Consider the following 23283-nt stretch of genomic DNA (forward strand, 5'->3'; position numbering starts at 1 on the left):
TTTCGAATTCCAAAATATTCTTTTTGTAATGTGATGCATCACAAAGACATTAATGTATGGCACAAATGACTTGGTCACCCCAATATCACAAAAAATTTGTATCTTCCTTTTGCCAAACATTTATGTAAGAAAATTTTTATTTGTAATGATTGTATACTTGGAAAAATGAGAAGTTTGCCATATTATCAAAGATCCATGTTTACTACGAAACCTTTTGAACTCATTCATTCGGATGTTTGGAGACCGGCACCTATTGAGGGTTCTCTTATTATGTGATATTTGTAGATGATTTCTCTAGATTTACTTGGATATATTTTCTCAAATATAAACATGAAGTTTTTGCAACATTTAAGTCTTAGCATATGATGATTAAGAATCAATTTGATACCAATCTGAAAATTTTTAGATCTGATTCTGGAGAAGAATATCTCTCAAATGATTTTAAAAGCTACCTTGAGAAATATAGGAAAACACCCCAACAAAATGGTTTGGTCGAAAGGAAACATAGGCACATTATTGAGACAACCAAAACCCTGCTCATTTCTCAAAACATCCTGAAAAGATTTTGAGCCAAAGCGGCTCTTGCATCTGTTTATCTTATTAACCGCCTTCCATCCAGAAATTTAGATAAAATTTCACCATTTGAAATTTTATATAAAAGGGATCCTGATGATAGCAGGTTAAGGGTTTTTGGGTGCAAATGCTTTATTCTGACAGATAAAAAGCCATTCCATGTGCCTTCCTTGGGTATTCTGAGACCCAAAAAAGATTTTGATGCTACGACGTCAAAAATGATAAACTATATGTGTCTAGAAATGTAAGTTTTCTAGAAAATGTTAGTGGATTTGAAAATTCTGAATCTCATGAGAAAAATATGGATTATGCTTTCTTATTTGAACTTTTATCCAGAAATGATGACATTAGTGATGATGAACTCACACCAAGTGAAAATGAAGTAGAAGAGAATGACAATCCTCCTCAGCCTATCACCTATCATGAGGCTGATGATCGAATTTCTAGAGAGCCTGTTGTATATAGACATAGAGACCAAAGCATTTTTAAAAGTGCTATAGAAAAATATAGTGAGCCTAATGAGACAATAAGTTTTCAAAGAACTGAGAGAAATAGGAGACCTCCCTCTAGATTCATATCCTATGATTCTTTTACTCTCAAACATAGAGCATGCCTTAGAGCCATTCACTCATATATTGAGCCCAAAAATTTTGAAGCCCAAAAGATGAATGAATGGGTAGAAGCCATGGAAAACAAACTAAGGGCCCTTAGAAAAGCCAGGACATGGGAGTTTCAGGATCTTCCTAAAGGAAAGAAAAGTATAGGATCTAGGTGGGTTTTTAATGTAAAAACAAGAGTGATGGGTCTCTTGAGAGATATAAGGCACGTCTAGTTGCTAAGAGATATGGTCAAGAATATGGGGTAGACTATGATGAAACGTTTGCACCCGTCGCTCGGATGGTTACCGTCAGATGCCTTATTACCATCGCTTCAATTAAAAAATGGAACATCTATCAAATGGACATTAAGAATGCTTTCTTAAATGGGGATTCAAATGAAGAAGTTTATATGACTGCTCTTCCTGGCATGGATTGCCCTAATGGTAAGGTTCTCCGTTTACAAAAAGCTTTTTATAGTCTAAAACAAGCTCCCAAAACTTGGTATGACCGATTTAACAGTTAAATGATAGAAAATGGATTTGTCTCATGTTATACTGACACTGCCTTATTTGTAAAGAAATCTGGTGAAGGAATTGTGATCTTGCTTTTATATGTTGATGACATGTTAATCATGGGTGATGATATCAAGGGAATTAAAAAAAATTAAGTCTGCACTAACTGAAAATTTTGAGATGTCAGACTTAGGTTTCTGACATATTTTTTGGGCATTGAAGCTTCTTTTTCTCATAGAGGATATTTTTTATCCCAAACTAAGCTTGCTTGTGAGATAATTGACAGGTCAGGTATTACTGACGACAAAATTTGTGAAACACCCGAGGTTGTAGGGTCCAAGATGAAGATCGATGATGGGTGATTTTGGATAATCCTACTCCTTACAGACAACTAGTTGGGTCATTGATGTATCTTAGCATCACTAGAGCCAATATATCTCATGTAGTCCACATTGCCAGTCAATTCCAACACGCTCCTACATCAGTGCACATGAGCGCAGTCCTCTGAATCATCAGATATATAAAGGGGACAGTAAATAATGGAGTATTTCTTTCATCATCCTCTTCTTTAAATTTAATTGCATATACTGACTCTGATTGGGGAGGTGACCTAATAATTGTCACTCCACCACTGGTTTTTGTATCTTTTTAGGTGAATCATTGGTCTCTTGGAGGTGTAAAAAGCAACAGAAGGTTTCCTTGTCCTCCACCGAAGCTAAGTATAGAACCATGGCCTCCACAATCATGAAAATAGTATGGATTCAGCGTCTGCTAGAAGATATGGGAGTTCATATTCAAGAACCGACAAAGTTATGTTGTGACAATAAGAGCGCGATATAGAATGCCAAAAATCATACCTTCCATGAGCGCACAAAGTATATAGAGATGGACTGTCATTATGTTCGGAAAGAATATTTGAAGAAAATCATCGATCTTCCATATGTGACATCGGAATATCAACTAGCGGACTTCTTTACTAAGGCGCTTTGCTCCCCTCGGTTTCATTTTCCTTTGGGCACTCTTGCGGTTATCGCACCGTAAGTTTGAGGGGGGTGTTAAAAATGTAATCCTTATGTACATATATATTAGTATATATATAAACACCATGGGTGCGTTGACCGCACCCAAGGTAGGGTTGACCGAGTCCGAGCCGCACCCGTGTCCGTGCATGTCGATGCGGGTGCGGCGACCTTGGAGCCGAGTCCGTGTGACATAGATGTATACATATCTATATATATACTAATATATATATCTATTTATTTGGATCATAATACCCGAAAAGGGTATTTTTGTAAATCCAAATTTTATGCATATTCCACTTGGAATATGTTTGTACTCTTTTCCTTTTATTTTTTCCTTTTCTTTCTTTCTTTTTTTTATTTCCTTTTTTTATGGCATTTCGTGCCACCTTGGGATGGCTCCCGAAAAAGAGTCGTTGGGGAGCCCCCAACGGTCACAATTGTGACCGTTGGGGGCTCCCAACGACTCCTTTTGGGAGCCCCCAAGGTGACCCCCTTAAGGTGTATAAATAGGGCATTCCCCCCCTTTTGTAGGTACATAGCTTGAGAGTCTCAAGCTTCTCTCCCTTTATTCAATATGTTCGTATTACATGCATTTGTGCATGTTTGCATTATTTTACGCTTTTTACGTATTTGTTCAAGTGCTCTTTGAGTGCCTTTGTGCACATCTTTTGTGAAGTATTAGTGCTTGTATGTGTATTGTCTCTTCATAGACATTTTTACACGCTAATGTTATCGGCCCAATTAAAATTGGTATTTGTCAACCCGTTAGACCTTTGGTGGAAATGTGAATTGGATCTAAAAGAAAATTTATTTTCTAAACGGTGTAATGTAATCAGAAATTGTATAACTGTAGTGCATTTGAAAGGCAAGTTTCATGAGTTTATAAAGTGGTTTACAATGTGTTTCAAGATATGTTTTATTGTCTTTTATATGTTAAAAGCAAATTTTGCAAAATTGTATAGTGATTTACAAAGTATCTTAAGATCTATTTTACTGGATTTTATATGTACTGCAATTTGAAAAGTTGGTTTTATTGTTCAAATGAAGTTTGCATTTTGAAAATGTGTCTTTTAAAAAACCTCAAAGACCTAATTATTAAAGCTATAATTAGTTGCTTACTGAGCATGTAGCCCATTAAATGTTATTATTGTTTTCCGTAATGAAAATTCTGATTTAAAGTAGCAAGAATTTAGAGAGAGAAGCTCATAGGATATTTCAACAAGGATAGCGACAAGGAAGATGTCTGAACCTCGGTGGAGATATTAGTTTGATCTTTTAGAAGATATGATGAACATCTTCCAGTTGTATCTTGTCTTGTATCGGAGATTTTAATGAAAGATGAGTTATTAGATAGAATTGTTAGAATGCATTATAAATGTTCATGTTCTTGCCTTTCTTGTTATAGTAGCTTTGTCGAGTTATTTAAGACCCGGATACAAATATGAACAATTTAAATTCATACCCAAGACTTGTAATATCGTGTGTTTTTCTATAATATTAAATTCTGAGACTTCATAAAAATTGGCTAAATGTTTCGTAAAGTCAATAGAAATCTTCGCTTTTAGGTGAAGTCAGCTGAGTATGGGCTTAGCCCAAGACCCATTGACAAGACCTAAACAAGTCAATTAAGATTTGGTGAAACTTTTTATTTTTGGCCTTTAAAATAGAGCGAAATTTGGGTTAAATTCAAGCAAAATTCAGGTAATATATCATTAGATGTGTCTCGAAATTCTAAAAAACATTCATATTTTGTTTTTAAAATTGTGTTATTTTATCATCTTTGAGTTTATTTGAAATTGTGTTATTTAAAAATCGGATTTGACTCATTTATTTCAAATGCTTTTAAAATCCTCTGTTGTGACATAATGTTGTTCTTATTGATTTTAAGTGTTTGGATTTAAATATCAGTTCACATAAGTGTAAGTGAACAGTCGGTCGGATGGTATATCGACCCCCGACAACCTTATCAGGGTTTATGGCCCTCTTTTGAAAAGGGCAATCGGCCCATTTGGCTTGTCATTGGGATTATTGGCTTGACCTAGTCTTGGGAAATGACGTGGCCCTTTGACATAGCCAATGCGAGGTGGAATCTCCCACCATTGAGCAGCCCATTGGAGTTTCTGAAAGGGATACGAGATCTTTGGCCCAAATGGATATCCAGTGGGTGGTGGAACCTGCCACCGCCAATGTTATCAGCCCATTGAAGTACGGAGCTATGTCACACGAACACTCCATTTTTTCCTCCATACCTGTGTTGACATGTGTGTCCCCGTGTCGACGTGAGTCGACACTTGGACACGCCATTTTACCCTTTGTACATACAAGTTTGTATTCAATTTACAATTTATAATTATATTTTCAATTTATAACTTTATATTTTCAGTATATAATATATATTTTAGATATAGCATATATATTTAGATTATATTCAGTTTATTTTGAATTTATTTTGTATTTATGTGATATTTAATATATATATATAGTCATTCCCCCGTACCCACATCTTTTGGAATTGTTGTATCGTACCCTTCGCACCCATGTCCGCACCCATAACTAGGTGACATAGGTTTGGATGGATTTTATCGGCCCAATTAAAATTGGGATTTATCAGCCCTTCGAACCTTTGGTGGGAATGTGAATCGGATCTAAAAGAAAAATGTTTTCTAAAAGGTTTAATGCAATCATAAATTGTATAATTGTACTACATTTGGAAGGCAAGTTTCATGAGTTTGCAAAGTATTTCAAGATCTGTTTTATCATCTTTTATATGTATTCATTTGAAAAGCAAGTTTTGCAAAATTGTACAATGATTTACAAAGTGTCTTAAGATCCATTTTACTGGCTTTTATATGTACCACAGTTTAAAAAGCTGGTTTTGTTGTTCAAATGAAGTTTGCAAAAGTGATTTAAGATCATTTACAATGTCTTTTTTAAAATGTCTCTTTTTAATAAACCTCAGAAACCTAATTATTAAAGCTATAATTAGTTGGTTGCTGAACATGTAGCTCATTAAATGTTATTATTGTTTTTCAGAATGAGAATTCCGATTTAAAGTAGCAAGAATTTAAAGAGAGGAGCTCACAGGATATTTCAACGAGGATAGCGACAAGAAAGTCAAGCATCTAAACCTTGATGGAGATATTAGTTTGATCTTTTAGAAGATATGATGATATCTCACAATTGAATCTTATCTAGCATTGGAGATTTTAATGAAAGATGAATTATTAGATAGAATTGTTAGAATGCATTGTAAATGTTCATGTTCTTGCCTTTCTTGTTATAGTAGCTTTGTCAGGTTATTTAAGATCAGGATACAAATATATGAACAACACCCAAGACTAGACCAATTACAGGTTTTGGGGTGACACTACTTCCATTTCTCACTCCTCTTTTCTTCTTCTTTCCTTCATTTATTTCTTTGTCGCAGCTAACCAAGAGAGGACATCAAGGATCGAGTATTCAAGATTGATATCAGAGTGAAAACAATGACTGAGCTGAAAAGGCATGCCTCAGTAGCTAACATCAGCAAGGCAGCACCCTGAAAAGAAGCCTCACAAATAAAAAGTTTAAAAAATAACTTGACAAAACATACATCCACCAAATATGCTAGAACAAAATAGCATATAAATGTTTCACGACAAAGATGTAAAAAGAGTGCTTAAAAGCACGTTAATCTGAATATTATTGAGGGGTAAAACCCAATACAAAAAGTGTATTACAATGGGCACAAATGGCCCTTATTTATAGAATGTTGGCTCACTTGAAAGAGCTGTTGGGCTGTTCCCAACAGCTCTAATTAGAGCTCCCAACAGCTCTTTGTCAACAGTCAAATATTGACTATTGACTGTACATTGACAGACATTATGATTGTACAGTGACAGTCATTATGAGTGTCAGGGAAAAAGACAAAACAGAAAAAAAAATAAAAAAAATAAAACAAAAATACAGAAAAATAAAGATTACAAAGATATATGTATATACTTTAAATATATATTTATATATATACATACTCTTGTATTACGAAGAGTATGTATATATATATATATTAAAGTATATACATATATATGTTATTTTCTAACAGTCTCCCTCAAACTTATGGTGAAATAACCGAAAGTTTGTTAAGTAAAAAGTTGAATCTTGGTGAGCACAGTGCCTTGGTGAAGAAATCAGCAAGTTGATATTCTGATGTCACATAGGAAGGATCAATAGTCTTCTTTAAGTATTCTTCACGAACGAAATGGCAGTCCATATCTATATGATTAGTTCTTTCATGAAAAGTATGATTTTGAGCAATGTATATAGAGCGCTGGTTGTCACAGCACAATCTTGTAGGATTCTGAAGATGAATTCCCATATCTGAAATTAGTTGCTTGAGCCACACGATTTCTATGGTAATAGTCATCATTGCTCTATATTCAGCTTCTGTAGATGATAACGACACCTTTTGTTGTTTCTTGCACCTCCATGAAATCAAAGGTTCGCATAGAAACACACAAAAGCCAGTTGTTGATCTCCTATTATTTGGATCCCCTCCCCAATCAGCATCAAAGTATGCAATAAGATCTAAGGAGGAAGAATAGGATAGAAAAACTCCCTTATTTATTGTGCCTCTAATGTATTTGATAATTCTCATGACTGCACTCGTATGAGTTGAAATTGGAGCGTGTTGAAATTGACTGGCTATATGTATCATGCTATGTCTGGTCTTGTAATACTTAAATACATAAGAGACCCCACGAGTTGTCTGAATGGAGTTGGATTGTCCAAAGGAACTCCATCATCACCTCGCATCGTCATTCCAACAGTCTCTGGAGTGTCAACAACTTTATCATCTGATAGTCCTGACCTGTCAATAATATCTGAAGCAAACTTTGTTTGTGACAATATGTACCCTCTGTTAGAATATGATACTTCTATACCAAGAAAGTATGTTAGGAACCCAAGATCTGTCATTTCAAAAAAAAAAATCAAAAACTGTTTTACTTTCTTGATTCCTTCTTTGTCACTACCTGTAATCAACATATAAGAGTAAAATTATAATACCTACAGAAGAATTCTTGATAAATAACGTTGTATCAGTATAACATGATTTAAAACCATATCCTGCAATAACATTGTTAAAAGTATCAAACCAAGTTTTAGGTGCTTGTTTGAGGCCATACAATGCCTTTTTTAATTTAAGCACTTTACCTGAAGGAATTATCAATCCAGGTGGAACATCCATGTATACTTCTTCATTGAGATTTTCATTTAAAAAAGCATTTTTAACATCAATTTGGAATATATTCCAATTTTTAGTAGCTACAATAGCTACAAGAATTCGAACAGTGACCATCCTAGCAACAGGAGCAAAAGTTTTTTCATAATCAACTCCGTATTCCTGAGAATATCCTTTGGCAACTAGCATGGCTTTATGTCATTCCAAGGATCCATCACTTTTGGTTTTTACTTTAAAAAACCATCTACAACCTATAGTCTTTCTTCCAATGGGTAAGTTTATAATTTCCCAAGTATTAGCTTCTTTAAGAGCGTCTAATTCTATATGCATAGCTTTTATCCATTCGCGTAAATTTTTTGCTTCATTGTAACATGAGGGTTAAAAATCTGAATGAATAGCTATAAGACTGTAATGCCCCAAAATTTCAAACTTGTGAACCTTTCAAAAAACAGGGAAGAGACTAGAAAAATATCTTTCCTTCAGAGTTTGTTTATGAAATCAGCGGAAGACTATTCTTTTGTTAAATTCAGAAAGGCAAGCTGACAACTTTGAGCACGTTAGCTAAAAGAACCAAAACTCACAATCCATGTTACTTGCAAAACATTTGGAAAAGCCACTTTCATTTAAAGAAGTTTTCAAATAGTACAAAATTCGGATATTCAAAGGAAAATTCGTGACAAAACCCACAAACGTCCAGGACGCGAGCTAAGAGTAGGAAAAAGAAATCTTGAAGCTATCTTGCCATCGCGCCATCGCCCGTGGTATACCTAATCATCACCTGTACCCATAGAATGGGTTAGTTTCGCGAAAAACTAGTAGGTTCACAAGAGATACTACATGAAACTGAATTAAGAGTATTTAACTCAACATGCTAAGCAGTTTAAAGCAGATATACAGTTAAGCAGGTAAGCAATTCAAAGCAAGCAGTGCAACTGTCAAACGCAACATGACGATTCATTTGATCGTAAGTTGTGAACTACCACGCAACAAGCAAGTCTCATGACCCATCAACCAGTGTAAACAGACTTTATGTTTCGATATTACGGGTCTGCGAGTACGCGTAGACAAATCGTAGAAACAACTGAGACTAGTTCGAGCGTCTGTTATTCTATGTATTTTCAATAACTCGAATAGCTAGTTGAGTTCGCTCATAAGGGAACGGCTTTAGCAGAGAGAGGATTCCCCAAAGGCAGGTACTTGGCAACAGATGCATCCAACTTCTGCAGAAGTCCATGGGATCTACCACCTAGGATAATGTATGGTAGTCCCTTCCCCTAACTCTAATGACTGGGGAGGCCGGATCTTTGCCCGTGGGGTGGTTGTTAACAACCTATTCATTGGAGTTTTGTACTGATCCATCCTCTCCCTTGACAGAAACACAAGGGCGAATGAGTGCGACAGGGGTAAATTAACTGACGACTCATTCTATATGCACTGGTCTTTTGACCAAATGAGTATCTTACCTGTAAAGGCGATCCAATTTTTATGTGTTTACAGCATTGTACATTTAGCACTGTTCGAGGTCGCACAACCGTCTCATCCGATCATCGCAGTACTAGCGTGTAATGCACGACTACAAGTACTCTAGGATGAAAGGGGTATGGCTCTTCAATAGGAGCCTCAACGGAAGTGTTTCACAAAGATGTAATGTTTGTCTAACTTTACTTTTGACATTATTTATCTTTTGAAAGAGCCAACAACTTTTGCCAACATTTAGCATGCGATTTTCTAGAATCTCATCCATTGTCGAGGTATCTACATGTCTCGCATGACTCGATATCGGCCTCGATAGACGAGATACGGGTTTCTCAACAGAACCCCCGCAAAGAAGTTCGCTCAATCCCCAATTTGGAGTTACCCGAAATATGTCGAATAGACGAACAGAACCAGTCAATCACATCATTCCAAATGCTTCGATTTGGGCAGTCTTTGATGCTTTTACGCAACTCCCTAAAATCTCAAGTCTACTTTGCAGGACTGCTCACTCGAAAAGCCAGGATCCCTGCTAGGGATCCCTCTTCTTAGACGAGGATGTATCGCTAAACTCTCGACTCAACTCTTGTCGCAAGAGGGATAGTGGTAAATGCCTTTTCACCCTCCACGAGGATGCCTTTATAGCACATGCAATGAGCGAAAACCTGAGTGTCATCTACAATGGCAAGGCAGTAACGAAACATTTGCAAATGCAAGAGCCTGGGCGCAAAGCGCGACAGCAAAGGAAAGACATGACAGAAAGTAAAGGACATGGATCGCGAAACCGTGTCCTTGAGTTAAATGTATACTCTTATAAATATATATATATGCATATATATTTATTTAATTGTCCTTTTTAGTTAATTGAACTCAATTTAATTGTTCAAGTCCTCCGTGCAATCTTCCCCTACCTTGGGGAGTTGCAAGCTTGCTGGCGCCTGCGGGTGTAAACGATTGATGGCTCGGGTCACGGAGCACGAGCGGGATCCGTTGTACGAGCTACAAAAGTGACAGTTTTAACAAGCTAACACCAAAAAAAGGTTGGGGGCACTGTCGCTGACCTAACGTGAAGGAAGCAGGGGCATCGTTCCCTTGCGCACCTGCTATAAGAGCAAGAAGCGGGGGCAGGGGCTGTGAGCCCCTGCTGTCAGCAAACTACAAGGAGGCAGGGGGTTGCACCCCTGCCCTCAGAAAGCGGTAGGGTTGCGCCCCTGCCTGACAAAGTAGAGGAGAGGCAGGGGCAAAGCCCCTGCCTGTCAACAACGAAGGGGAGGTAGGGGACTTCGCCCCTGTCTGTCGAGCATGCAAGGAGGCAGGGACTTGTCCCCTCCCTGGCGATTATGCGAGCAGGCAGGAGGCGAAGCCCCTGCCTAATGCCGGGGGAGAGGAAGGGGGCTCTGCCCCTGCCAGCCGAAAAGCAAAGAGGTAGGAGCTAGGCCCTTGCCCGTTAGCCACAAAGGGCGAGGCAAGGGGCTTCGCCCCTGCTTGCCGAATACGCAAAGAGGCAGGGGCCTGACCCCTGCCTGACGAACACGCGAACAGGCAGGGGGCGAAGCCCCTGCCTGACGCCAGAGAAGAGGGAGCAGGGAGGGGGCTCGACCCCTCCCCTGCTGTAAAAGGGAGCGGGGAGGAGGCCGGGCCCCTCCCCTGCTAAAAGATGGTGCAAGGAGGGGGTTCGACCCCTCCCTTGGCGGCAGGTAGCACAGAGAGGGCTCGGCCCCTCCCCTACCAAAAGGAGACACAGGGAGGGGGACCGACCCCTCTCCCGCCAAATACGGCACGCAGGGAGGGGCTTGACCCCTCCCCTGCAAACAGATGCATCGGGAGGGGGTTGGGCCCCTCCCTCGCAAAACACATCGCAAGGGGGGCTCTGGCCCTCCCCTACGATTTAAGGCGGCAAGGAGGGGGCTTTGCCCCTCCCTTGAGATCGAGGGAGGCAAAGAGGTGGCCCAGCCCCTCCCTGCGCAAACGAAGAAGTGAGGGAGAGAGAGACAGAAAGAAAAGGAGAATAAAAACGAGGGTGCGTACCTGGAGGTCGCCGGAGGGAGCTCACCAGAGAGGAGCTTGCCGGAGGGGGTCGCCAGTGGCGGTGAGGTTGCTGGCGCGAAGTGAAAGGGGAGAGTGAGTACAGAGAGACGAGAGAGCGAGAACAGGAGAGCAGAGGGGAAGCTCCCCCCTTTGCCTCGTTGTCTTTAAAAGGCGCGAGGGAGGCGGTGCCTCCATTGGGTCCAGGTCGGGTCCGGATCCGACCCGAATCCAAGTTATTATTATTTTTTCGGGTTTTATAAAGACATGCTCTATGTTTAGGAGAAAATGAGTCATAAGACACAAATTTATTTAGAATTCTTGAGATTCGTTCAGATCTACGAATAGTGGTTTGTTCTAAGGAAATTTCTAATGTTTCATGGTTACTTTGATTTGTACCTTCATCGAGTACGGTTCAATTTTTTCTAGTGTAAACTATTGGTTTAACTGTTCTATTCTCAATAGGAGGTTCTACATAAATATTTTCATCATTAGACAATAGTTTAAATAAAAATGAGTAATCAGAATTTATGTCTTGCGATATGTTTCCTTCAAATCCACTTTCATTTTCAACAAAATTAACATTTCTCGGGACTAGAAGTTTATCATTTTTTATATCATAGCATTTAAATCCTTTTTGCGTTTCAAAATACCCAATGAACGCACAGGGAATAGCCTTAGAAGATAGTTTATCTCCTTTATCATTTAAAACATAACACTTACAACCGAAGATTCTTAGTCTTTACTAGTCAGGTTGATATTTGAATAATTTTTCAAAAGGAATTTCATTGGATAAAGTTTACGAAGGCATTTTGTTTATAAGGTATACCGAGGTTAATGAAGCTTCAGCCCAAAGATTTTTTGCAACATTCTTAGCAATAGGAAGAGTCCTTGCAGTTTCCACAATATGTCTGTGTTTTCTTTCTGAAATTTCGTTTTGTTGTGGTGTTCTAGGACACGATCTTTGATGTAAAATTCCTTCATTTTCTAAAAATTGTTTAAATTCATTTGACAAGTATTATCCTCTAGAGTCAGTTCTGAGAATTTTTAGCTTACTTTCAAATTGATTTTTAATCATGTTATGGAACGTCTTAAAGATTGTAAATAAATCAGATTTAAATTTAAGAAAGTAAATCCAACAATATCTAGTGAAGTCATAGATAAACACAACATAATAAGAGAATCCTCCTTTAGAGGCTACGGGAGCAGTACCCCACACATCTAAATGGACTAATTCAAAAGGCATTAAAGAGAAAAAAGTTCTTTCACCATAAGGCAAGGTTGTCATTTTACCAAGTAAACATTCTTTACATTCAAAATTATCTTTACAAAGATTCTTGGTAATAGGTATAAAATTTAATTTTCTTATATATGGATGCCCAAGTCTATGATGCCAAGTCCGTATATCTTTTGTTTGGACAATGTTACAAAATGATTTCTTTGGAATACAAAGAAAATCCATATAATAAAGATCTCCTTGCCTAGAACCTTTCCCAATCAAGTTCTCAGACTGGCGATCCTGCACCCAACATTTATTGATGAGAATATGACATCACATCCATGATCCGAGATTTGAGAAACGAAAAGTAGGTTAAGATGAAGTTTTGGTATAAATCTTATTTTTGGAATATAAAATTTGTGGTGTTTTGACATCATTTTTAAAAATTCCAACACACTCTATTTCCAACGCAATGCCATCAGTAGTGTAAACAAAGGATGCATTTGAGTTAGGTTGACATTCAGATAAAACAGACCTGTGTGGAGTCATATGAAATGAAGCTCCTGAATCAAGAAGCCAAGAGCACATACCAGGGGTAGAAGAGGATGCAATGGCCGCTCTTGAGGTAGACCATTTAAGCAATGGTTGCAATGCCTACGTCAGTTGAGATAATGATTTGGTGAGATCTTTGAGATTCAGAGTATCCTCATCTTGTTTTGATGGTACAGCGACAACACGTTTTTCTTGAGGCCTGTATTTGTATTTAGGACATTGAGGCCTAATATGACCGGGCTCATTACAGCACAATCCTTTTCTTGGCCATTACTAGAAGTAGCAAGTACACTAACATTTTGACTCATATTTAGCCTAGTTTCTTCTCCACCAAGCTTAGGGAGAATCTCATGAATAGGAGGAGGTGATGAAGATGATAGCAAGGAGAACCTTGTTTGTTCAAACTCGGGTCTCAAACCATAGAGAAAAGCGAAGAGTTTATCTTCTTCAACTTGAACTCTTCGCATTTTTATACACTTACCTTCCCATTTGGGTTCAAATTGGGCAAGTTGGGTCCAAATAGAAGATAACTCCATAAAGTAATCTCTTACATTTTTATCTCCTTGTTTGATATTTCTAACTTTTTCTTGGAGATAATACTTGTAAGCCATATCCTTTTCGGTAAACATACCTCTAAGATATTCTCATGCTTCATTTGTCTTTTTGTAGCATAATAGGTTTGAGGCAATTTTTGTCTCAACGCCACTTAGCATCCATGAAAGAATTTTTGCATTTTTCATTTCCCATTCATACAATTTCTTGTAGTATTCTTCCATGGCTTTGTCTCTTTCGTCAAGACTAGTCTCAACCCCATTTTCACCTAATGTAATTTTGATTGTAGGTTCAAGAATAGTACCTCTTACGAATCCCCACAAACCTTGACCCTTAATGAATGTCTCCAAGTGTCCCGCCCAAATGTTATAGTTGCTCCCTTCAAGTTTGAATGGCGGAATAAATTTGGAGTTACTTGTATTGTGTGGAAAAAATTCACCCATGGTGAATTAGAAGAGAAAAAGAAATCACCACCACGAAGAGGAATAAACACGCTTTTTGAGGCAGCCCACCAATGCACGGATGATCATACACCAAGCTTTGATACCATGAAAAGAAGCCTCACAAATAATCAAGTTTAATAAATAACTTGACAAAACATACATCCACCAAATATGCTATAACAAAATAGCATATAAATGCTTCACAACAAAGATGTAAAAAAAGTGCTTAAAAGCACGTTAATCTGAATATTATTGAGGGGTAAAACCCTCTACAAAAAGTGTATTACAATGGGCACAAATGACCCTTATTTATAGAGTGCTGGCTCACTTGAAAGAGTTGTTGGGCTATTCCCAACAGCTCTAACTAGAGCTGTTGGGAGTAGCCCAACAGCTCTTTGTCAACAGTCAAATATCGACTATTGATTGTACATTGACAGACATTATGACTTCACAGTGACAGTCATTATGATTGTTAGGGAAAAAGACAAAACAGAAAAAAAAAGAAAAAAATAAAACAAAAATACAGAAAAATAAAGATTACAAAGATATACGTATATACTTTAAATATATATTTATATACATATACATATATATACATACTCTTATATTACGAAGAGTATATATATATATATATTCAAGTATATACATATATATGTTATTTTTTAACACACCCTTGGCCAGATGATTGCAGATTTAGGGTTGGGCACTTTGGCTTCCACTAAAATGGTATTTTAGATTTTTTTGGTAGTTTTTCCCGAGTGTTTTGGCCATGGAGGTTTGGGTTGTGAATTTTCTAAATAATTTTTTGTTGCCATATTTTATGTGTGTGTTTTTGTGTTCTAAGGTCTACAAGTCGAAAAGACCCTAATAAGGGGCCGATTTGGTATGAGTTGCAACATAGAAGAGTTGTAAATGAAATGCACAAGGTATGTGGTGAGTTGTTCGAGTTTGGATGCATTTTTCATGAGATAGGGCAGGTGGCAAGCCTAAGGTGGAAGATGTTTTGTGAAAGTTAAAAGGACAGAAACTTAGATCTAAGATTTGAGCATCTAGGGTACAGATAAGGGCAATTTTTGAAGAAAAGGAGGTCAAATCATAGTTTTCAGAGTGGGAATTGAGAGCAGAGAAAAATTATGGAAATTGGAATCGAGTAGCGGTCATGTCAAATGTTTCAAGTATTTGGGATGTGTGAAACAAGTGCAAACTATAAGTGATATAGGTATTCATTTAGTATGTGATATGTGAAATCATGTGAAGTACTAATAAATTAATGGAGGTAGGAAGAGAACTTTTAAGAAATGAAGATCACAGTCGATAATTATATCACCCTATTTGAAAATCTCTAGATCACTTGGAAGAATAACAAAAAATATACATTCAACAAAAGTACAAAATATTCAACAGAAACAGCTTAATAAGCTTACTTTGGATACCAAACATTGAAAGCAAAACCTAGATTAACAAACTTAATGTGATTTTTGTAAAAAAAAATTGCTGAAAGTTATTGTTATTAATTTCAGTAAAAATCAGATGCCAATAAACTTTATAATTACACTTGCAGGAAGATTACAAGAAATTATGTAACATACTTCCAAGTGCCGCGGAAGAAGGCTGCCTAATAGATCAACTGGGATTTTCTCAAGGCTCGCAGCTCGCACACTATGAATTGTAATAGAAAATACTTTGCAGACAATTTTCCAAGCACGATTCCAGTCCAAATGTTCCTCATCAACCAAGATTCTCATTAGCTCAACTATTGCAAGAGAAGGGTGGGTGTCATTAAGCTGCAAAGCTACCTGCATGAAAACATCATTTACGGACTAAAACGATTAAGAGGACTATGGTCCATCTAAAGCATCAACCACTTCAATCAGGGAAAACAAAAGAAAACACATCTGCCATGTTATTCTAAAAAAAAGTGCAAATGAAAAAGTAAATCCATAAAGTAGCTGAATTCAAAGGCTTTGTATTTTGAAAGGAGTATTGTAGTGATCAACCTTGTTAGGAAACTCATCAAAATCAGTATGTGAATCTTTGAACCTCCTGACTATGTCTTGTAAGGATGCTGACACAAAGAAATACTGCTGCTTCAGCCTCAACTCCTTCCCCTAAAAGATGACAGTGAAAGGGTGATGATCTCGCTAAATAATACAATTCAAACACAAAAGCAAAGAAGTTGTCTCCACTCATGAAGCCTCAAGCCTTAAGGTTGCATTGATGCTCGGCTAAAAAGAAGGTGCAGTACATTTATCAAGATTAGAACAGAAACACACTGTCCTTAAAGAAAAGAACAAGGAATCACAAAACAAAAAAGAACAGGTAAAGATTGACTATTGACAGATACAGTACAAGTGAGAGAGAGAGAGAGAGCATCACAAACTTTCAACTGAATAACTAGGATCACAGTGCATCTGTCAACAATGGTGTAGAGGTGACTATGGGGTATAGACATTGGAAAAGAGTCAAATGGCCCAAAATGGCTTCTTCTAAGTAAAACACAAGCAACCAATTACAAGTTGATCAGGTCAGTTAAAGATAGGGGTGGCAAAACCTGACCCGACCCGCCAACCCGCCTCTTAGGCGGGTTCGGGTTTGGAAAAAATGAACCCGTTTAATAAACGGGTCGACCCGCCTAACCCGTTTATTAAACGGGTCGGGTTCGTGTTAGGGGTATGCCAACCCGCCAACCCGGCTGACCCGTTTAATAAACGGGTTAGGCGGGTGGGTCAACCCGCCAACCCATCTGCCAACCCGACCCGCCAACCTGAGAACCCGTTTACCCGACCCAACCCATTTATTAAATGGGTTGGCGGGTAATGTTGGGTTACCCATTTATTAAATGGGCCGGGTTCGGGTTTGCCACAGCCGACCCGTTTAATAAACGGGTCGGGTTCGGGTTGAGGTATGCTGACCCGCCAACCCGTTTAATAAACGGGTCGGGTTCGGGTTGAGGTATGCTGACCCGCCAACCCGTCGGGTCGACCCGCCAACCCGTCGGGTCGACCCGCCAACCCGTCGGGTCGACCCGCCAACCCGTCGGGTCGACCCGCCAACCCGTCGGGTCGACCCTCCAACCCGACACGATTGCCACCCCTAGTTAAAGATAATGCTCGTGCTAATAAAAATGTTTTAGAACATCATTTTAAATTATCTGGTATTAAGAAAAAATATCAAAGAAATGGCATGTTTCCGGGCCAAGATTACTGAAAAGGCTCGCTATCTTGGCATGTGATCGAAAACAGAACTCAAATCCCATGTCATTTAGATCTCCCATAAAGGATGCTGTGGACAAGTATCATTCTTTGCACCATTTATGCAAGCTCCTACAAGGATCAAGCCTGGCCTTTCAGCCAAGTGCTGCTATGATGAAAATGTATGGATGACAGACAATTTCATTAAGAAAAATGCTCATGTGAAGGCAGGAGGAGCTGAGCAGGGATACAGGGAGCGGGTATCCAGGTGAGGGAACAATTAGGGATTCTTTTTCATTTCAGCCTATTTTACGAGCATAATTTTCTAAAACAAAAACCTTAAGAAATACAAAAAGGACAAGTATGTACAAAAGAGGGCAAAAAGACAAAAATGATAAGAATAGACTAATAACTTTTCACACCCTTGGTATGCAAACACAATGAGAACACCATTAGTATGCCCTGTTGTAGAAACGAGAGCACTATAAGAACGAGATGCTGCAGCTACAGAGGGACACCCAGGCAGTCAATGAAATCCAAGGATATCCCATAACATATACATAAATGTATGAGTGTATGCCTTCGGGTAATATTTGGTCATGTCAACCTGACCATCTGAATGAGATAAAAATCGTAGGCATGGGTCATGTCGACCTAATTGGACCTCATTGATGGATTCAGCACGGTTCAAATGCTAGGAACCAGCTCTTGAATCATGCTTTATGGAGGAAAAAACACAATTTTATGAGCTGAGAAAAATAACACACATTGTGGGCTTTGATTTGTCAAGGCTTATAAAATTGTGCCTATGTGTCCTAATCAGGCTATGCAAGAGTTGATTCCCACTAACCAAACCATATAGATCACACCTGTAAGGTTAGTTTCATGAAAAAGAGATAAAATGAAAAAAATGAAATTATGAAAGAAAAAAAACTCATTTGTATGTAATGGCGACCTGACCAATGTTAACCACACACACATCATATTCACACACACACACACACACACACACACACACACACACACACACACACACTAAACTACTGTGCGAACTGGGTATTTTCAACACTTCTGCAAATCCGGCAATGCAGATGTGTTTGGATGCTGGCATGGTGAATTTGCTAGGAATAGATTGTTGGATCGTGCATTCTTATCATAGGCGAGTGTAGATAGGCATATCTGCATGGAGACACCAAGGTTTACAAAACCTTGAAAATTTGTAGTGAAACAAACATAACTTAGAGAATAATTAGAGGCCAATACTGACTGATGTACCTCTTATCTTCTTCATTTTGCTTCAGTATTTGCAGGGAGATACCCAGATAAAATCTTGAATCCCATGTACATTTCTGAGCACCAAATCAATTCAGGATTTCCTGAAAACATGTTTGCACTCTACACCTGGACTTGTAAAAATGATCATGTGTCTGGATCTATAACTAAAATATACATTTGACGCCTTAGGGCCCATATGTCACATATTGAAGTCTCTAAGTGCAAGCCCTTGCCCTACCATATGAGTTCAGTCACCCAGTATAACACAAAATGCATTGACAGTTATCACTGCATCCGTACATCATCTTCTAACTTGTGGCTTTTGATATATTTTCTGATTACTGTGCATGCAAGTCTGTACTATTCATAAGTTAGCCTTTTGTTGAGACCCTCATAAGTATCTTCAAAATATGCTCACAATACTAAAATTTTCAGGCATTGCAGGATGAAAGAAAAAGAATAAAAGCATATAGTAATATTGCAGCCATTGCCCAATTTGAGAGTGTCTTACATTTTCCTCATTACTGATCCATAAATTCGAGATGTTCATTGGTTTATTATATGGTGATTTGCAATGTGTGTGATTATAAAGTTGCACATTAAATGCATGCACATCAAACTACAATTGAAGTTACCACGAACCTGGTAGGTACGATCATCAGGATAGAGAACATTGCTTATATTTTCAGCCTTTTGCCTGTCGATGATAGAATTGATATAATCACCAGTATTAAACGATTCCTAGCATAAAATGTAACATACATTAAAGCACAAACATATTGATGTGCAAAGAACACCAACATAAGTAAAGTCACAAAGTCAAATGTGTTAAACAAATAATTCAGCATGACAAACTAATAAGTGACAAAGCCGCCAATAAATAGTTAACACTCCTTAGGACTACATGCCAACATATTTCTGACTTAGTAAAGATAAGTGCGCATTTAGAATTTAATTGGCATAATCTTACCAAATGATTGTATCCTATATAAATTTGTGCTCCAGTTAAATAAGGATTAAAACTGAAAAGGTTGAAAATTCTTGAATCAGCAAAGGAAATAATCAATAATGAAGAGAAGAGGGAGGAAACCAGAGGATGAGGGCCATCAGCAGTCAAAAGAATGAGAACAAATAGGCAAAATTTATTTCATAATCAATCTGCTAAATTTGAAAACGAAGCTCAACAACTGCCTGTCACCCTTCTCAGTAATGACAGATTTTGTCCCAACATCTCCCATCATCTTTCTGTTAAACCGAAATTCATATGTACTTCCGTGCCAGTAGTGTTACCAGAATGTGTGGCAGGTTGCAGAATATTACCAGTTACAAAATTAATGTTATAAAGTACACGGTTGACTTTGTTATTTAGGTGTAACAAGAAAAGTAGCATATGATACATAGACAGAAGATTGTAAATTTTGCAAATTTAATGTGTAGCCAATTCATTTGTTCAATGCCATGTCTGCTATTCCCTTGCAGTTTTCAGATACATACATGAGGGGACAAGCTGCTATGGTATCTAAAAGTGGATTTGCCTATCTGCATCAAATTTATGACAAGTTGCAGTTGATTTATTTGGCTTTTGAAGCAACAGAAATTACTTTTGGTAGTTCCTATGTGGTTCTCCATTTAGATCCCAATCAGTATATGCCAAAGAACACTGTTTTTACTGTTGTTTTAGGTCACTGTCCATCAATGTTCATCTTTCTACATCCCAGAAAAAAATGGATCAGTTAGGAGAAAGAAACTGCAGTTACTGCACCAACATCTGATCCATGGTAGCAAATATGGGTGATATTTTGAATCTATCACAACGAGTCGAGAAGCAACAAAAGAAGCAAAAGCAAGAAGATAGATTTTTCTAGGTCCAAGTGAAGTGGTATGTGGGAAGTAAATGGGAATTGTTTAAAAGGTAGTCTAAATATTTTTAAAATTCAAATAAAAAGAATCAAAATTACCATACTATACGGTATGTCTACTACATCCAAAATTAATTAACTAAATTGTTGCATTTTAAAAAATTACACATAATATTACAATATTGTTTTGTATTTCTCATATGATTATAGAATCAATCTATTCAAATGTCTATTAGACATAAAGATGAAAATTGGTATGAATGACTCAAATTTAACCAAAAAAACACCATTCACTAATATACAACAACAACAACAACAACTACGCCTTCATCCCAAAACAATTGGGGTCAGCGATATGAACCAAAAAAGAAATTCATTTTGGGTCTTCCACATGAATCCTTTTCCTCCAATCATTTCTATCCAACGCCATGTCCTCGGTGAGGTTCAAAGCATTCATATCCTTTCCTATCATCTCCATCCAAGTCTTCCTAGGCCTACCCCGACCTCTTTTAACTAATATATTTTCCCATTTCTCCAACCTTCTAACTGGAGCATCATTAGGCCTTCGCCGAATATGTCCAAACCACCGTAAACGATTCTCTCGCATCTTATTTTCAATGGGTGCAACACCTACCTTCTTACGTATCTCTTCGTTCCGAATCTTATCTTTTATTGTATTTCCACACATCCATCTAAGCATCCGCATCTCAGCTACACTCATTTTTTGAATATGATGTCTCTTGGCAGCCCAACATTCCGTACCATTCACTAATATAATAATTGTTAAATTGTATGTATATATATATATAATGTATATATATCTATACATACCTATGTATGTATATGTATATATAATTTAAATATTTGTAAATATTTTTATTTTATTTTTTCTTTCTTTTTGACTAGTCAGCCTAATGTTGACTAGTTTTGACTAGCCATTGAGGATAGTCCAACAGCTACAAATATAGCCGTTGGACTAGATCCAATGACTATATTTGAATCTTTTTGAGTGTATATAAAGGGGATAAATCCCCTCATTCTTGTAATGCTTCTTGAATATTTCAAGTGAACAATAAAATATTATTTTTTATTTGAGTCTTCTTTGTGTGTATTCCCTTATGGGATTTGTGGGTGTGTCTATAGTGATCACTTTTGTGCCTGTCCATTTTGGTTATTGGTGGACTTTTGCTTATGATCGAAGGTTCTTTGGTTATTTGGTTCTTTAGATGGTATCAGAGTGACCTGCTCTTGGAACTTGAAGATAGTATTGTTCATTGGCTCGTGAGATTGTGTTCTTCTCACGCACTTGTTGGTGGTTGCAATACAAGCTTGCTTGCTCATTGGTGATTCACATTCAAGTGTTTGTGTGATAGAGTATTGCTCTCTTGAAGTTGGCTTAATTCGTTGGTTCATGTGCTCGTCGATCTTACTCAAAATTTGCGATGTAGTGCTCTCTCTCTCTCCTTGTAAGAATGGATGACAAAGAAAGTGCCACCATCATGCCCATGAAACTCAACGATACAAACATATGTGGTCTTTAATTATGAAGCACCAGATTTTCGGAAAAGGTTTGTGGGGATTAGTGGATGGATCCGACACGGAGCTTAAACTAGTTCTCACTAAGATAGAAAACGAGAAGTTACTCTTTCAGATGGTAAGAAAACTAAGGTCATAGTTAATTCTAAGAAAAAATGAAAAGAGTTGAGAGTGGGACATGCTAACATTATGTTTTTATTCATTAATGGTGTAGATATCAAAAAGTGCTCTAGCCTTGCGAAATTCAAGCATGCTAACAAAGCTTGAGAATACCTCAAAAACATGTATTTCTTTAAGAATATTGCACATGTGTGCAACTTACAAAACAAAGTTTGAACCATGACCCAAGGCAACAAAAGCATTAAGGAATACTACAACGAGTTATCCGAACTTTGGGAAGAGTTGACTCTTCTTAAACCAAAGTGGCATTCTCTCAAAGATATCGAAACTTCGCTACAGACATTTTTGATGTGCAACATTTTTATCAATTTATGAATGGATTAAGGCCGGAATTTAAATCCCTACCAAATGAGCTCTTTTGCATAGAGGAAAGGTTCCCTTATTGTATCAACAATAGAGGAACCAAGTAGGGAAGAGAATAGATTGAAGAAAAATTCTCTCAAAAAATGATGAAAAATTTGTGTTGGCCATCTCAAAACCTAGGACCCTTGCTCATACTTATAGACCACCTCACTTTGGGAGACAAGCAAATAAATATGATAACAAAAGAAAATTTATTTGTCATTATTGTCATGAACCGGGACATATTAAACCCATGCGTCCTAAGCTAAGCCGAAGGGGGAAAAATATATGAAAAACAAAGTGGTTACGGCTGAAATACCTCAAGAGACTACGAACATTAACAACTCTCAAGACTCATCCATTGGAATAGCTAAGTCCTTATCTCAATTGGTAGAAGCTCTCCAACCTCTTCTTAGATGGCCATCTTCATCAACTGGAGTCGCGGTCTCATCCTACTCTAACCCCGATAAATTTTTTGGCTCCTTGATTCTTGTGCATCTTTTCACATGAACCCAAATCATGATATTTTATCTAAATGTCATATCAACTCAAGTATGTCAAATATATTCATTATCGATTGTACATTTTTTGAAATCAAAGGAATAGGAAATTTTGAGAAAAATCTTTCAAAAAAATTATCCCAAAAATAAGATACATTCTCAAATTAAATTTAAATATTCTATATGCTTCTCAAATATCTAATTATTGCTAT

At 37.5% G+C, this 23283-nt stretch overlaps 1 protein-coding gene across 4 annotated transcripts in view; it reads right to left on the bottom strand.

Moving 5' to 3' along the window:
• The window catches only part of LOC149814594 (uncharacterized), a 172315-nt gene that overhangs the window by 106412 nt on the left and 42620 nt on the right, over positions 1–23283 (bottom strand). For all 4 annotated transcript variants that reach the window (XR_016427977.1, XM_089989536.1, XM_089989535.1 and 1 more), the window contains exons 8-10: positions 19297–19395; positions 16186–16296; positions 15778–15984 (exon numbers count right to left, since the gene is read on the bottom strand). Coding sequence is in view for 3 of the 4 variants with exons in the window: in XM_089989536.1 (XP_089845662.1) it covers positions 15778–15984; positions 16186–16296; positions 19297–19395 (417 nt within the window). In the remaining variant the exon portion in view is untranslated. The remainder of the gene's footprint in view (positions 1–15777; positions 15985–16185; positions 16297–19296; positions 19396–23283) is intronic.

Source organism: Nuphar pumila, chromosome 15, assembly GCF_984573655.1.
Source record: "Nuphar pumila chromosome 15, dmNupPumi1.hap1.1, whole genome shotgun sequence".
In the NCBI taxonomy this organism is placed as follows: domain Eukaryota; kingdom Viridiplantae; phylum Streptophyta; class Magnoliopsida; order Nymphaeales; family Nymphaeaceae; genus Nuphar; species Nuphar pumila.